We start from the raw sequence: 18,406 nt of genomic DNA, 5'->3' as shown, positions 1-18,406 counted from the left end.
TGGAGCAGCTTTTTGGCGTAAGGGGCTTAATCAAAGGCCAGCAATTATATTTCTGCCCTGCTTGTGATGGGATTCGAACCAGAGCCCTTCTGTACACAGACAAGGGCTCCTAGTCACCGGAAGCACACATCACATGAACTATTGTTCAAGTGAACATGGGCTGTTGTATCCTTTAATGTCATTCTTCTTCCTGGCATAGTTTACATGCACCCATTCATTTGGGTTTTTCTTAATATTTACCATCAGTTAATGCTACAAAGCGATCTAAATAAAATAGGATATAAATAAAATAGAATATTTCAGGTGCATTCAAAAGCTGTACCGTAAATTGACTTATACAAATTACGCCTCTGGTTGTGCAATTGAAATAGTTACAAAAATGCATAATAATATAAATATAAATGGCACAAGTCAAACAACAAGGCCATACTGAAATGCATTTTTATGGAATATTGCCTTCTGTGCTTGCTTACTATTTTCCATGCATTTCATAGCCTGTCTTGGATGGAAGACCGTCTTACATAAACTGAAAGGTTACACAACACAGCCAGTAAAGTGTAAGCTAAAGAATATGGACGGCTTTGCTTGGTTTCATCCCCCAGAAGACAGGATAGATTTCTGTTTTATATAACACTTCTAAAGAGCTGTCCAGATGTTAAATATCTATGAAAAAAATTACTTCTGTGGGGCTTCTCCAGAAATGCAGATATAATTGGTGGCTTACATAACAGGTGAGTTTGTGTGCCAGGTTTAGTTCTTCTTGATTTTTTTTTTCTTCTTATTTAGATTTCATAAGATTTCACCAGATTTCACCAGATTTCACCAGATTCCACTGCACTGGGTATTAAATTACTCCATGTGTAAAATGTCCACATTTGTTTCCTGGGCGTTTGTTTGCATTCTCTGGTTCCTAGTTGTACAAAATGAACGCTTTGTGTAAATCTGATTCTATTGGTTAGTGTGTGTGAGAAAAAGAAATGTTGTTATGCTGGGAAATGGAAAGTCCTTCACATTAAGTAATAAGTCAGGAGCTGTGGACTTAGCTGCCTCTGTCTGACCGTGTTGGCTTTGACCCCTTGCCAGCTCCCCGTCCCGATGAAGACAGCCCTCTCTTATACCACGGGCGCCTCAGCTGCCATCAGGCCCCACTAAAGTTTCCTGGTGATCTGTACTGGCCAGCCTCCTGCTAACTGGGCCTTCTTCCATCCACCTATATTTCCCAAACATTTCAGGCATTTCACTGAACTCCCAGCAATAGATCAATTTCCTTTCAATGAACCAAAATGGCTGACATTCTCCCCAAGGATCCGTCCTAATTTGTGTTTATTCAGAGGTCGAATGGCATAAAGGACTGAGCAAGCAAACAACAAAGGAATGAAACTTTGACCTCTGATATCAAAGATAGATGCATTTGTGTCATATTCCAATGCTTTTATTACCAAATTGAATCTCCCTCCAAAAAAGTTTGATCACGCTGCAGTTCAGACTTAAGTCAATTAACATTGCCTTGCAGGCAATCTTACCTCCCACTTATTCTCTTGAGTTTTTCTTTTGAGTCTGATACTCCAATCTTCTAGACTGGCCTGGGCACAATGGGTTATCGTCAAGACAACAGGGCAGCAGAGGTCAATGCCAGCTGGACCATATGTGACTTCAGGGCCAAGCAGTATTTCAAAGCCTTCATCCACCTGTGGACTGAGATGCAGACAGCAAGATTTAAATGGCACAATGTTTATCTAAAATAATCTCATCTTATCTTATCTTATGTTAAATAACAGGAAATCATTATTATTCTCTGTATAAAAATTGGAATGATTTCAGACTGGTCAAGTGCATTTTGTATTCAAAAATAAATTTGCACATTTGAATATTATTAAGTTTAAATAAATTATGTATCACAGTATAGAATTTTTTTAAAGATTAAAAGTAATAACTACCTACATAACACAGAAGTGGGGTACAACCTGTATGGAATGTCAGACAATTGCATGGGCACCTGTTCATACACTCCCATGCCCAGTCATACCATACCGGACATTGAGAGATTTCCATTAACCTGACGGCATCTCCAGAATAAAAGCTGAGTACCCCGAGGAAAGTATTTCAGGGGGAGAATGTACAAACTCCACTGACACTGAGCAGACGTGTGAGGCAGCAAGCATAACCACTGAACCATTTTGCCACACAGTAAAATGTGTAAAATATAAAAAAACATAATTCAGTGCTTTTAAAAGTTGATATGAGTAAATATATCAGAACAACAGTAGAACTAATATTGAATGTAACATTAAAATGGACACCAACACAGGCAATAAGTAATAATATTGAGGCGTTGGGCGGACCAAGGCATTGCGGGAGTAAAGACACAGAGATGTACTTGCCAGGGAGAACTCACTCTTTATTCGCAGTCCTTAAAAGGACTACATGTGGCACCCAACGAGCACCGAACCAATTAGACACAGGAAACACAAGGTTGTCGGACACTGCACTGTAAGATGCACCCACGGTGGGAGATTGACGCAAGCTAAATCCACGCGAGGATCGGACAGGGTTCACACAAAACATGGGCGACAATAGGGAAATGTAACCATTAACATTAACAACAACAACACAACAAGGGCTATTTACAATTGCAAGCGGGGTATGCTGGGACATGCACCCTGCCGGTGCTACACAGCCCCCTCCTCAGAGGTCGACTGTCCCGGCGACCACCACCCCCAGTCCCCACCTCTGTCCCAGAGGTCCGCTGGTCGCCTCTGATGACAGGGGAAGTCGCTCCCTGAGCACTGGTGTAGCTACCTGCTGGCCAGTGCTGGCATGTCAGATCCCCCCCGGCACCGACTCTTCTTCTTCCACACCTTTAGGGGACCTAGCACAGCTTCCAGGGGGTCCACCCCCTGTGACTCCCACAGCCAGGCTCCCTTCTCCGGTGACAGCCAGCGCAAGGGGCTGCTGGAGACTTCCGGCAGTGCAGCCCCCTTCTGGCCCCGGCCCTTCTTCCTACCCCACTTAGGAGGGCCCGGGTGTTGTGGGGTAGGCTGGTTCTGCGACGAGGCCTCCTGCTTGCAGGGTCAGGCAGCCCTGCACAGCCGCTCCTGCTCTGGTCAGGCCGCCAGCTCACTGCATTCTTGGACTAACTTGGCCTCCAAAGCATGGCATGCCTCCTCTCAGCCACGCAGCGCAACCTCCGCCTCTTGTAGCCCCGTAATGCCGCCTCTGCTCAACCAGGCACACCTGGCAGTTGCACTCCTGCTTCCAGCTGGCCAGCTTGCCGTGGACCACTCCAAGTCCTGCCGCTCTTGCTCCGCGGACTCCCGCAGCTGCTCCTGGTCTTGATGGTCATCTCCACTGAGGTTTTGGTGGGCAGGCAGGAGCGGCTTCAGGACGTGGGCCTGGTGCATCCTGGATGGAGCGGAGGTTGCCTCTCTTTCCCCGGCATCCCCTGCTCATCTACCGGAGACTCTGGTGCCAGCTTCTGGGCAGTGGCGAGCCCAGTGTCCTTCTATCCCGCAGCACCAGCAGACGAGCTTCGCGTCTCTTCTGGGGTGCCATCACTTCTCTTCCACCTCGAGGTCCGCCAAGCTGGAGCAAGCTTGTTGGATGATGGTGATCACTTCTGGGATCCCACTTCTGACATCAGTCATTAATATTAACAATAATAACACAACAAGGGCTATTTACAATTACACGCGGGGCATTCTGGGACATGCGCCCCACTGGTGCAATATAATATAGTATATTCCAGTTGAAATGGTTCCAGAAAACAACATTTCCCAAACCAAATAAAATATACAGTAGAAGCAGCTATCTGTAAATGTAGAAGAAGATCAGAACAAAAATCACCAACTGCAGCGAGAGGCTTCACCCTGAAAGCTTATTTCCCAAACTATTAGGAGCCACACTTTTAAACAGGATTGCATTTCAATGCAAATAGGCTGCCACAAATAAGTAGCTAAATGACCCCCTAGGACAGACCTTTCCTGCAAAAGGGCTGTGAAAGACTTTAGAACGGCTTTAGATCCCTCCCATGTGCTGGCAAATGTCAATTAAGTGAGCACTGAGCTATCCAGGTATGACTTCATAATAATTTAATTGTTGCAAGTGTAGTCTTACAAAGAAGAACTTCCAGACCACATCAAGCAGTTGAAATTCAGGACAGTACCATGACTGCCATTGTTGCAGACTTATGCCAGTCTTCTACAGGTTAATATTAAATTAATGATTTTTATTAGTTTATTAACCTAGTCCCAAATGTGTCCAAACACATGTTTAAACAAACTGTAATGCAAAAAGCCTTAGTTATGCTGGAGGAACACAAACAATTAACATAAAACAGAGGTACTAGAGGTAGCGTGTGACTTGTCAGTGGGCTAGGGTACTGTGTCTGTGATTGGACGGGCACTGGTTGGCAGAGAGATGTCACCATTAGGCCCTCAGCCCCAATTGCTCCTGGGACTGTTTGACCCTGTGTTCTCGACATAGATAAATGCATTTTATTTATTCCAGACTAGTAGTTGGGTAATTGTCATGTCATATAGGTCTCACATGGAGAGCATATATAGGTGATACAAGGTTTTGGGATCAGAGCACAGTGTCAGTCAGCACCCCTGGAAAAGCTGGGGTTAAGGCTCCTGCTCAAGGACCCAACAGTGTTAAAGATGATTCTGCCAGACGTAGGATTCGAACTTACAGCCTACAGGACATGGACACAGTCGTAACCCTAACCCACCGAGCTGCACACTGGCCCCTTTTACTTTACTCTCAGTTATTTGGCTTTTTATCTCTTTTTATTAACACATCTTTACAGCCTACTTCAGAAGACTGCCAAAAACTGCTCATTTGGTTCTACATGCTTACCTGCATTGTACAGAGACTATTTATGACACTAAATTCTCTTCATGCCTACCCCATCTTGCTCTCCCTGGCACACAGATGAGTAGATGAGAGCAAGCCTGGCAGCAAAGGGCAGCCCCCTCCAGTGGTGCCCAGGCAGCTGGGGTTAATAGTCACAGACGTGCACTGACTTATCCTGGTATAAGTTTATAAGTATTCATTTGCTGTAAGTGAGGTTTCACAAATAAGCACTTCAGGACCAAATGAAGCAGGTGAAATTCAGACGTGACAGTTCTGCCAAGGCCAGGCTCGAACCGGCAACCTTCCAATCACAGGCACAGAGACTTGCCCGCTGAGCAACACACAGCTCTCTGAGTAACATGAACACACATGTGTGCGGTCATGTGATTAAGATGCCCACTCAGGTTCTAATGAAATACCTGCTCCTTCCGAAAAGCTACACAGACGTGAAGAACAGTATGATCCAGCGTATGACGAGCAGTCCTATGGCTGTAAAGTAAAACCAGAGGCTGAGACACAGATTTGAGCCCATTGGTGACACAACCTAAATCCAGCCTGGGGATGTGCTACGACCTGGAGAAAAAGAGCTAAAGTCACTGCATTCTAACAGCTTAGAGCTACACTACTTCAATCAAGAAGTACAACAAAGGCAACTGCACCAAGGGACCATCTAATCCATGTTAGGGGGGACGAGTTGAGGTGCGACAGGGTTTGTCAATTCAACCATTTCAATTAAAACCTGGATTTCACTTAAGCAGCAAGTTCCTTCTGTGTGCTGATTGGTCAGTCTCCTATAATCATACATGTCATTAATGTTAATGTGAAATAGCTGGATGAGACTTTCAACCAAGGAAACAAAGCAGTCAAAGATGAACTGAACTAATTCACCAAGCATAGGAGCCTTTCAGTTTTAAAGCAGTTTGTAAAGCCTGGAGAAGCTTATAGTATCCCCCCTGACATGGATTAGGTGGTCATCCTAATTGCACCTTATACCCAAACTCCATTAGCCCATTAAAATCCATACCCCTTTGTCCAGGTTACCTTACAAAATTCAAAGGAAAACATCCATATATAATGGAAGTTAAATTACTTTTTGCAACAACAACAGAGGCCATCATAATGGAAGAGAAAGGGGTAAAGCACTTAACTAAATGTTATACTAAAGCTACTAGATGTTTTTGAAATGCATAAGAATTAGCACAGCATACATAATCTTAATTTAAATAGGAAATATTAAATGAAGACAATTTCATATTAGAACAATGGGAAATCTGAGTGCTCTGCCAAGGTAAATTTGAGGGGAGAGATACTCATGTAGGTGTTCAGTAGGTGTTCAGTATTCCCCTGCTGAAAGCCATTGGCAGGGTCTCCTGGGAAACCTGCATGACGTAGCAGCCTCAGTGTATAATTTCACACTGGGGAATCCATTTAAAAACATTATTCAGCTGCTAGGTTGCATAGATAGGTCAGAGAGGACTGAGTCGCCCATACACCACTGAACTGAATAAATGAAAAAAATTCTGAATGAAAACCAGAAAAAACTAAAAAGATGAATTTCATCAACTTGTTTAAAAATAAATATTTATAGGTGGTTAATTTGCTCAGCAGTTACACATGGTGCCATGACAGGTTCCTGGAACTTCTGCTTATTTTCTTTTCAATCCCAGTCACCTGTCACCTAGCAACCCTGTATGAGCTGCATGACCAGGGGCAGCAGCCGTCTGTCAGCAGCAGCTTTGTGGACCAGAGACCCAACCCTCCACTCTTAAACATCCACGAGAAGCTGGGGAGAGGCGGGGACCCCTCACTGGAAACTACATCCACAGACACCCCTGCCACGCTGGGACGACCTCACTGGAAACCACATCCACAGATACCCCTGCCACACTGGGACGCCCTCACTGGAAACCACATCCACAGACACCCCTGCCACGCTGGGACACCCTCACTGGAAACTGCATCCACAGACACCCCTGTCGCGTTGGGACTCCCCCGCTGGAAACCACATCCACAGACACCCCTGCCATGCTAGGACGACCTCACTGGAAACCACATCCACAGACATCCCTGCCACACTGGGACGCCCTCACTGGAAACCACATCCACAGACACCCCTGCCATGCTGGGACACCCTCACTGGAAACCACATCCACAGACACCACTGCCATGCTAAAACGCCCTCACTGGAAACCGCATCCACAGACACCACTGCCATGCTAAGACGCCCTCACTGTAAACCACATCCACGGACACCCCTGTCATGCTGGGACGCCCTCACTGGGATGCATATCCACAGACACCCCCGTTGCGCTGGGACGCCCTCACTGAACCCTGCAGTCTTCCCCAATCCCTTGCCCACACATTGGTGGCAGGTCTCTGAGCTGTCACCTGTGGATGTGTCCAGTGCTTGCATACGTCATGCATCCTGCCACAATGGTGTCCTTTTTGCTGAAGCTTTTTGTGTGGGCTCTCCTGTGGGTCTCCATCCCCTTTATACCAGGGTTTCATCCACCCTTCACACTACTTACTCTGTCATGGTGTTACCAAAGCATGGGGATTAAACCAATGGGATTAAAATATCAGATAATGTAATCTGCATGTATTACTACTGTACTGTGGCATTACAGACTGATCCTGATTGTTCAGCAGCTTACTCTGTCCCTGACAATACAAGATCATCTTCTGTATGATGTCTCCCCTACTAGTATTTCATTTTTATTTATTTATTTTTTTTTGCATTCAAATGTTCAACAGGCCCAGTGAATGTCCAGCAGCAAGCTGGATATCCTTCCCGCTGCCTAAGAAATGCTATCCAGACTGAGTAATGCTTAGCTTTAGCCTCTAAGTATGAGAATAAACAGCACAAGATGGCTGCTGCCCATGTGGGTGGAAAGCACTTCAAACATGGCATTTAGGCTACCTAATCCATCCCAGTTTCGCGGAGGAAGAAGCCGCTCCCTTTCAGAGTTCTTGGTCAAGGAAGAAGAGAAAATTTAATTCTCTGTGGACAGGCTGCAGTCATCAAAGGCAGACACTGACTGACAGCTCTCTGCTTCATCGCAGTAGGAGCCCTTCAGATTGAAGCAGGGAGTAAACAGCATTAGGCTTATCGGGGCCAAGCAGCTGTCCGAATGTGCAGGCTGAGTGAGATTGGGCCATTGCAGGAATACTCCATTTGTTTGGCTCTACAGCACGCCCATGCAGAATGCTACATCCACACACACCTCGACAACGTCTTGAAAGTTGAAGAATTAGGTGGAGTTTGAGGTCTGCGAGCTTTTGTTTGAGTTTCTGGCATGGCCGTTTATTCCTAAGTCGGCCCCATTCCCATTATCTAGAACTGACAGTGGCTGACTTGGCAGGAAATGAATTGCAATACAAAATCCTAATTACATTTCCACCCGCTTAATTGATTACATTTAGCATATTGTAATGATGTGTTATTCTTTTTTTATGAGGCTTTCATCAAATGTTTATCATAGGGAACCAATCTAAAGCCTTGCATATAGATGAGATTAAATGCTATATCTGAATTTTTAACTACATATTTAAAACCCTTGAGGGTTTGAGGATTTCTTATAATAAAACCAATGCTTAATACTTCGAAACATTAACAAAATACAAAATACAACCATTTAATTGAAGTCACGTACTGTGTGCAATTAAAAGTATACTTATTATATCAAAATCAAAAATTGTTTTAATTAAATAACACACAATAATGGAGTTAGTTTCAATATAACAATAAAGCAAAAAAGTCTTATTTCATGTAATTTCAATGTTTTATGTTTTTTGTGAATAATATGCAAACTTTTCATAATGATAAATGTGCAAAACAGTGATGTTAAAAAAGTCAGCATCTGCTCAAAACAAAAAACATTTTTTTGCAAGCACGATATTTTTCCAGTCCCCAAAAATATCAGTAATAAAAAGTGAGATTGTTCTTACTGCTTCTAGAAAATCGGTCCAGATTACCAGGTTGTAATTATAACAATGCTTTTAATTATATGTATTGAAAAGAGATGAGAGCCTCTGATGACTCCTGAAGGGACTTACCTGCACTCTTCGCTGACAGCGACGTACATCTCCCACACGCGGTCCTCAGCCACGGCTCCGTGTGGCACTAGAACACTAACTCCTATGAAAATACAAGAGTAAAATCTGGGATAAAAGCTCAAATATTGTTTATAAGTATTCATTTGCAGACATAAAGACAGACACAGACACACACAGTCGCAAAGACAGACACAAGACACACACAAACGCAAAGACACACACACAGATGCAAAGACACACACACACACACACACGTGGTGTGACATACAGAGGGGACAGAAAATATTTTAAACATGTTTCTCTACTGACTAAGCATTTACTCAAAGGGTTTATTTATTTGTTTGTTTCCTTATTACTTGGAGATAAAAGAAATCCTAGAGGTACAGACAGAGGCATAGAAACTGGAGGGATGGGAGACATAACCCCTCCCCCCCCAACTGCTAATTTGGATCCATTCATCCCCCAATAATTTGTTCTTTCTATTTAAATTATTAAGCTGTGCACCCGCCATATCAAAGTGCCTCCTATGCCATGGGGCAGAGAATCATTGCTGCAGCACTAACGATGATGGCCCGTGAACAAGCGCTCTCCGGGGTACCATTCCGCACTCAGGAAAGCTGGAAGTGCCATTAGAAATGGTCAAATATGTGTGTGTTTCAGCTGACACAAGTAATTGCTTTCTCTTCTGTGAGGTCCTGTCTGGGAAATGCTGACAAGCCTGAACGTGCCTAGGTGCCATCAGGCGTGAGGGTCACCAGAAGGCAGTTTGTGGCTGACTTGAGGATTCCTGATCCCTTAGCCTCCCGCACGTGCACAAAAAAAAAAAAAGTTAACTTCAGCAGCTCAGTCAAAGCAGTCGGAGCTCTTTGTAAGGCCCGAGAGGCCAGCGTCTCATTGCATTACAGCTTCTGATCCGTCACAAGGTTCAAGAAGACACCTTCCAAACCTGTCACATGCAAAACCCTACAGAGGTCTGCTAGTCAGAATACTGATAACCTCTACACCTGCCGTCCCGTCTAAACTGGCATAATGTTTGCCTTTTAAACGCCAAGCACAGAATACCTCAGTCCACCTTATCTAGAGGGTCAGCATGCCAAAATAAATGCAGTGGACATGGACAGGAAGCAGTACGATGCACCCACACACCATTACACTTTAGATCGTGTAATTCCAATGAACATATTGTGATGATGCAAATGTATGGCTATAAAAACCATGTAGGGAATGAAGATAAGGGACTCCAGGATGAAACTGGGGAAAAGCAAACTGAATAACAGCATAAAAGCCTCAAACATGAAAAGGAATGGGTTCACTGCATCTGTTTGTGTCATGGTACAGCGATAACTGAGAGCTGGGACAGGTAGCGGAAATAAAAGGAGCACAGGGATATGGGGGGCAGGCCGGAGCCAATGCCAGGCAGCGCAGAGACATGGGGGCAGGCTGGAGCCTAACCCAGACCATACAGGGACATGGGGGGCAGGCCGGAGCCAATGCCAGGCAGCTCAGGGACGAGGGGGGCAGGCCGGAGCCTAACCCAGGCCACACAAAGACCCAGAAAGCCAGAGACAGAAGGGGCAGGCCAGAGCCTATTCCAGGCAGGGCAGCAATACAGGGGGCCAGCGTCCAGCCTGGGCAGGACGCGAATCCCCCTCCACACACACACACACATCCTATGGCGACTGAAAGATGTCACTGGACTGCGGTGAGAAGGGCTGCATTACACTAGGGGGGGCATGCAAACTGCCTACACACAGTGCGCACAGCTTTCGAACCCCCAACCCTGGAGCTGGGAGGCAATAGTATTAGTCAGTGAAGCCTGCTGCCTGTGTCACCCCATAGGAATCACACAAGGAAAAACTTATGCAAACCCTAATGCCCCCCTGGCCTTCCTGGGAGGGAGAGAAGCCGCCTCACAGCCACACCCCCACACAGGAGGCCGCCTCACAGCCACACCCCCACACAGGAAGCCGCCTCGCAGCCACACCCCCACACAGGAAGCCGCCTCGCAGCCACACCCCCACACAGGAAGCCGCCTCGCAGTCACACCCCCACACAGGAAGCCGCCTCGCAGCCACACCCCCACACAGGAAGCCCCCTCGCAGCCACACCCCCACACAGGAAGCCGCCTCCCAGCCACAACCCCACACAGGAAGCCGCCTCACAGCCACACCCCCACACAGGAAGCCGCCTCCCAGCCACACCCCCACACAGGAAGCCGCCTCACAGCCACACCCCCACACAGGAAGCCGCCTCCCAGCCACACCCCCACACAGGAAGCCGCCTCACAGCCACACCCCCACACAGGAGGCCGCCTCACAGCCACACCCCCACACAGGAGGCCGCCTCACAGCCACACCCCCACACAGGAAGCCGCCTCACAGCCACACCCCCACACAGGAAGCCGCCTCCCAGCCACACCCCCACACAGGAAGCCGCCTCACAGCCACACCCCCACACAGGAGGCCGCCTCACAGCCACACCCCCACACAGGAGGCCGCCTCACCCCCACACAGGAGGCCGCCTCACAGCCACACCCCCACACAGGAAGCCGCCTCACAGCCACACCCCCACACAGGAGGCCGCCTCACAGCCACACCCCCACACAGGAAGCCGCCTCACAGCCACACCCCCACACAGGAGGCCGCCTCACAGCCACACCCCCACACAGGAGGCCGCCTCACAGCCACACCCCCACACAGGAAGCCGCCTCACAGCCACACCCCCACACAGGAGGCCGCCTCACAGCCACACCCCCACACAGGAAGCCGCCTCACAGCCACACCCCCACACAGGAGGCCGCCTCACAGCCACACCCCCACACAGGAGGCCGCCTCACAGCCACACCCCCACACAGGAAGCCGCCTCACAGCCACACCCCCACACAGGAGGCCGCCTCACAGCCACACCCCCACACAGGAGGCCGCCTCACAGCCACACCCCCACACAGGAAGCCGCCTCACAGCCACACCTCCACACAGGAAGCCGCCTCACAGCCACACCCCCACACAGGAGGCCGCCTCACAGCCACACCCCCACACAGGAAGCCGCCTCACAGCCACACCCCCACACAGGAGGCCGCCTCACAGCCACACCCCCACACAGGAGGCCGCCTCACAGCCACACCCCCACACAGGAAGCCCCCTCACAGCCACACCCCCACACAGGAGGCCGCCTCCCAGCCACACCCCCACACAGGAAGCCGCCTCACAGCCACACCCCCACACAGGAAGCCGCCTCACAGCCACACCCCCACACAGGAGGCCGCCTCACAGCCACACCCCCACACAGGAAGCCACCTCACAATCACACCCCCACACAGGAAGCCGCCTCACAGCCACACCCCCACACAGGAGGCCGCCTCACAGCCACACCCCCACACAGGAAGCCGCCTCACAGCCACACCCCCACACAGGAAGCCGCCTCACAGCCACACCTCCACACAGGAAGCCGCCTCACAGCCACACCCCCACACAGGAGGCCGCCTCGCAGCCACACCCCCACACAGGAAGCCGCCTCGCAGCCACACCCCCACACAGGAAGCCGCCTCGCAGCCACACCCCCACACAGGAAGCCGCCTCGCAGTCACACCCCCACACAGGAAGCCGCCTCACAGCCACACCCCCACACAGGAAGCCCCCTCGCAGCCACACCCCCACACAGGAAGCCGCCTCGCAGCCACACCCCCACACAGGAAGCCGCCTCCCAGCCACACCCCCACACAGGAAGCCGCCTCCCAGCCACACCCCCACACAGGAAGCCGCCTCCCAGCCACACCCCCACACAGGAAGCCGCCTCACAGCCACACCCCCACACAGGAAGCCGCCTCCCAGCCACACCCCCACACAGGAAGCCGCCTCACAGCCACACCCCCACACAGGAGGCCGCCTCACAGCCACACCCCCACACAGGAGGCCGCCTCACAGCCACACCCCCACACAGGAGGCCGCCTCACAGCCACACCCCCACACAGGAGGCCGCCTCACAGCCACACCCCCACACAGGAAGCCGCCTCACAGCCACACCTCCACACAGGAAGCCGCCTCACAGCCACACCCCCACACAGGAGGCCGCCTCACAGCCACACCCCTACACAGGAAGCCGCCTCACAGCCACACCCCCACACAGGAGGCCGCCTCACAGCCACACCCCCACACAGGAAGCCGCCTCGCAGCCACACCCCCACACAGGAAGCCCCCTCACAGCCACACCCCCACACAGGAAGCCGCCTCCCAGCCACACCCCCACACAGGAAGCCGCCTCGCAGCCACACCCCCACACAGGAAGCCGCCTCCCAGCCACACCCCCACACAGGAAGCCGCCTCGCAGCCACACCCCCACACAGGAAGCCGCCTCACAGCCACACCCCCACACAGGAGGCCGCCTCACAGCCACACCCCCACACAGGAAGCCACCTCGCAATCACACCCCCACACAGGAAGCCGCCTCGCAGCCACACCCCCACACAGGAAGCCGCCTCACAGTCACACCCCCACACAGGAAGCCGCCTCACAGCCACACCCCCACACAGGAAGCCGCCTCACAGCCACACCCCCACACAGGAAGCCGCCTCAGCCACACCCCCACACAGGAAGTCGCCTCACAGCCAAACCTCCACACAGGAAGCCGCTTAACAGCCACACCCCCACACAGGAAGCCGCCTCACAGCCACACCCCCACACAGGAAGCCGCCTCACAGCCACACCCCCACACAGGAGGCCACATGGCTGTTCCGCTTAGAGAATGCAGATGCACTGGAACCAGGGGTAGATTTACAGCCATGACAGGTTCTCCTGCTGTGACCTAAGCTCCTTACAAATACTGTCACAATTCTGCGTGCGATTCATCCCTCAGAATAAAGAGCTGTATGAGTGCAGCTTTGTTTGACAAAGTGTCTCCCTTTGATGAGAGAACTTCAAGAGAGTTCCTTCCTTCCATTCTGTATCATGTTTATATGAAAACGATTTAGTCGATTAAGCATGTATGTACAGGCAACGCCCAGGTTATGAATGAGATCCACTCTAATAATAATAATAATAACAACAACAATAATAATAATAATATTAATAATAATAATAATAATAAAGTAACTACATATGATATTGTACTGTACCTTGAGTCGACAATCAGCTAAAGCTGCATTAAGTTTCCATGAGGGTCGCATAGTAGTGTGTGTCCTTATGAACCATTGTACAGTGGTACCTCGGTTCTCGAACTTAATCCGTTCCAGACTCCGGATCGAATCCTAAAAATCCTAAAAAGTTCTGATCGAATTTTTCCCATAAGAAATAATGGAAAAGCCCCCTAAAATTACACCTAAATATGCTTTTTTTTTTTTTTTTTTTTGCATTTAAACACAAAATGAACAGGATAAAACAAGAAGAGCATTTTTTTCTTAATGACTTCCAAAACGATAAAGATCTTATCCCAACATTACTCCTGTCCTGCCCCGAGCGTCCGCTCCTTCCGTGTCCCACGCCCCCTCGTTAACCTCGTGTGGGATCCCCATGTGATCAGCTGTTTCTGGTTGTTGTCATTAGTCCTCTGTATTAAGTCTGCGTTTCAGTTTGTTTCCCCAGTCCGGTCATTGGGTGCGTTTGACTTGCTTACAGCAACGCATTCTGATCCTGACGCAATGCATTACAGTTAGATGCATTGCGACCTCTCACCCAGCTGCACAAATTGGAACTGCCTCCGTGACGACACACCTTTGCCCTTATTGGCTGAAGAGTTTAGTTACACGCATGACGTTTGTATCCCAGGCAGTTCCGATGCGTAATCTGCTATTTCTCCCGAATATCACGTAAAGCAGTGAGAACTGGTTTTCAGTTAATTTACCTGTTAAAATAAAGTTTAAATAAATGACATAAATGCTCTAATAGTACATGTAAGTTAGTGGTTTATTTATTGTTAGTTACTGTAATGTTGCGCTGCTTTATTTGGTTAATCGTCCAGTCTGCGAAGAAGGCATTCAAGTAAGAATTGCATTGTAGTATGACTCATTTCCTGGCGTGTACAATTTATATTAGGTCAGCGTTCACGGTTCGACTTCTGATATTCAGATCGAGTTCTAGGTCAAACTGGTTTGTTCGACTTTCAAGAAATTCGAGTTCTAGTGAGTTAGAGAACCGAGGTACCACTGTATATAACTCAAATTTTTAATAGACTAGGCTTTATGGCAGTCCGTTTGTAAGTACGAGTTGTCCATAAGTCAGACAGTTTTAACCCGGGGACTGCCTGTATACTATACTGGATCATTAAACTTGACCCTCCGTCTATGAAATAAGGCTTCTGTACTACCACTATAATTCTTTTTTACTTATATGTTTAGTTTCTAAATCCCTAGTAGCTTTGGCTGCCATGAAAACACTGACAGCCACCTGGAGACCTCAGATGAAAAGGTGCATTTCGATACTCCCACAACACATTGCTTTCTCCACACCCAAAGTGTGACATAGCTGCATACATGACTGGTAGTGCAGATGTGAGTAGTGGGATGCCTCGATAATAGCTGGGCTGCTGGTGGCTGGGAGAACGCTTGGAGACACCTATGCAATGCCGCCAGAACACTATTCGGCCTTTGGGGAACAATGTCAATTATATCAGGACACTGTGGAACTACTAGTCAAGATCAAGATGTTGATACTGCAGTCTAAGCAAAAATAGCTGTACACCACTGGCTGAATTACATAAGAATTTTGACAGGTGCAATTATTGCGAACAAGAATGCAAAAGCGGTGGTACATGTTTTCAAAGAGCTTACCTGAATTAGGCACCACCAGCCGTCCACCCAAATGTCCAAATACACCAGTAATCTTCAACTGTGTATTGCGAATAGGGGTAACCAGAGTTTTATTATAGCTTTCCATCATTCTGTAGTCCGTGTTCAGCCCTCGTGGAAAGGTGTCAGGGTAGCCTTTGACATGGTACTCCACACAATCAGTCACCCCCCGAGACACCATGAAGGAGCTCTGAACTTTGACCTTCATGTCTGTCAAAGGGTCAAAGAGGGAGGACTCCTTGTCCATGGCATCCTGGAAGCACATGGGGCTACTGTAGGTACGTTCTACTGTGAGCTCCGGGTGCGTGGCAGAGTTCATTAGAAGCGGGTTTCCTTGGGGAGGGAAAGGAGACACAATGAAACACTTAGAAAAGTCTGAGAACATTAAAATACACAGGAAACATAAGAGAAACAAAACAGCTGAGTGAAATTGACATAACCTTTATAAGCAATACATCTGACAAGCAGTAGTTCTGATTGGCAACTCAGCTTGAGAGAATAAGCACCAGTTTTGTGCAATTATTCAGACAAAGAACATGAAATAAAAAAGCAAAAGGAACAGTGCATGCAGTGAGTGATGGTATATGAATCACAACATGCTATAACAATGACATATTGTCCTTGATTTAGAAAAATGTCTGCGTCCTTGATGTCATTTCACTTTTCAGTAAAAAAAAAAAATTAAAAATCAGCCCCACAAAGACAAGGTGTCCTATCCTGTAATCGCCATGGCAGACAGACTCAAAAATCCTCATGTAAATAAAGAGCTGAGCTGCTCAGCTCCTGCCAGGGCTCAAATGAACTGTGCAACATGTTCCCGGCACTGCCTAGCAGGGTGTCAGCTCTGACATCCTGTACTGGAGGCTCACACTGCGCCTGCCTGCTGAGGCTCCAACACCAGACCAAGGACGTGGCTCACAAGAGACTGCTGGAGCCTTAAAGTCTGTCTGTACAAGTGTCGGCTCGTCAGGAGAGGCAGTGGGAGGTCTCTGCTTGTTTTATTTGAAAGGAAATTGTTTATTAGCATGACTGAGAGCCCCGTTTTTAAAAGTCTGTTCTGCCGGTATGGTGGAAGTTATGACATTATGACATAAAACTCTCATTATAGATCAAGGGACTATCCCCAGTTATATTTTAGACCTGTGTTGAGGAAGAAATCAGTTAGAAAAATATGATTTTGCACATAGACTGGTGCCACATGATTAAACCCAAGAAATGTAATGATTACCTTATAACGCACTGAAAAAGAAAAACATTATTTGCAAGTTAACTAGGTTATAAATATTATTGCGCTAGTAATGTGTGATGTAATCTGTCTTCACTGCTTTATTTAAAATTTCATTTGAGTTATTCATCAGACAGTTGTCGGTTGAGTAATAAATTTAAGCCGGACCATGATGTTTTTAAGGTTGATAATACAAACTATATTTTTATAATATATTCACCCAGAGTTGGACATTTTACTTCTGGAGCTCAAAAAATGTATTTCTGGATTTGTAAGGTTAAAATAAGTCATGTCACAATATCCAATCAAGATGATTCCTGTCATAATATTAATAAATGCCCTCAATGAGTAAGTGCATGTCATAGTACAAAAAGCCTCCATCCATCCATCTTCCAACAGCAGTTTCGGAAGGAAGATGAAAAATTCACCTTAGCCTATTACAGATGCATAGATCAGACACAATCTTATCGATTTCTCACACAACAGGTGACAGGTGATGCTAACGGATACCAAAGCAGCCCTGCAATGATGTTTTTCTGAGCTGGATGCCCTGTAATTAGGCCAGAATCAATACCATGACAAGGCCTCACTTTTTATTTGATATTTTTGCATATTTTTTCATTTATCATCATGATCACATAAATTCACCCAGGAACTGATGAATTATCTGGGAAATTGCCATACAACTAAAAATTAGCAATATACAAAAATTATTGGAGAGGAACTTCTGAACAGAGTGCCATACAGCCTATTATATAAAAAATTTGAGTTATATACAATGGCTCGTAATAATGAACACACGCATTACTTTGTGACGCTTGTGAAAACATTGTACGGCTTCAGTGGTTCGTCGGCTCAAATTACAGTACAGTACTGTATGCGGTTAATTTATTATTACTGTATCATTATTTTTAGTTTTATCATTAGGTACTATATTATTATTATTATAAAGATGTTTTAGTGTATTTGTGTTTCCTAAGTGTTTTATATGCATATTAAGGTAAAATATACATACTAAGACAAATATTTGACTAACTGATGCTAAACAAGAACTGTTTGTGCCTGTTTTGCATTACATACAAATTCGACTTAAAGACAGACTGAGGAAGCGCATCTCATTCATACCTGGGGGACTGCCTGTACTGTACGTGTAGATTTTAAATGGTATCTCTTGAGTGACTGGCTAGAATTAGATTGATTGTAGCGCTGTTTTCACCGGGAAGCCCTATGCATGTACGTATGCGCTCAAAGACCTAATCCACTTTAGCACACAAACATGCAGACTTGCTATGACTAAAATAAAACCTGACAGATGTAGAGGCTGCAGATCACAGACCTTAAAATGCACAGACTGCCTTCAGAAATGCCAGTAATTAGGCTTAATCGCTCCAAACCAGTCGACCATTGGGATACAGCAGCAGGCTAGAAATTTATTAGAAAGAATTGGGAGGAGATTTGGCCATGCAGAGAATTTTAATATGACTCAGAGCAGC

At 47.3% G+C, this 18,406-nt stretch overlaps 1 protein-coding gene across 1 annotated transcript in view; it reads right to left on the bottom strand.

Annotated features, from left to right (window-relative positions):
• Positions 1-18,406, bottom strand: part of unc5da (unc-5 netrin receptor Da) — a 141,662-nt gene that overhangs the window by 10,077 nt on the left and 113,179 nt on the right. The window contains exons 10-12 of the mRNA XM_072714488.1: positions 15,671-16,021; positions 8,911-8,992; positions 1,524-1,695 (exon numbers count right to left, since the gene is read on the bottom strand). Of these exons, the coding sequence (XP_072570589.1) occupies positions 1,524-1,695; positions 8,911-8,992; positions 15,671-16,021 (605 nt within the window). The remainder of the gene's footprint in view (positions 1-1,523; positions 1,696-8,910; positions 8,993-15,670; positions 16,022-18,406) is intronic.

Source organism: Paramormyrops kingsleyae, chromosome 7 (assembly GCF_048594095.1).
Source record: "Paramormyrops kingsleyae isolate MSU_618 chromosome 7, PKINGS_0.4, whole genome shotgun sequence".
Lineage (NCBI taxonomy): Eukaryota > Metazoa > Chordata > Actinopteri > Osteoglossiformes > Mormyridae > Paramormyrops > Paramormyrops kingsleyae.
The sequence above is the reverse complement of the archived record's forward strand: the minus strand, read 5'-3'. Positions and strand labels throughout refer to the sequence as shown.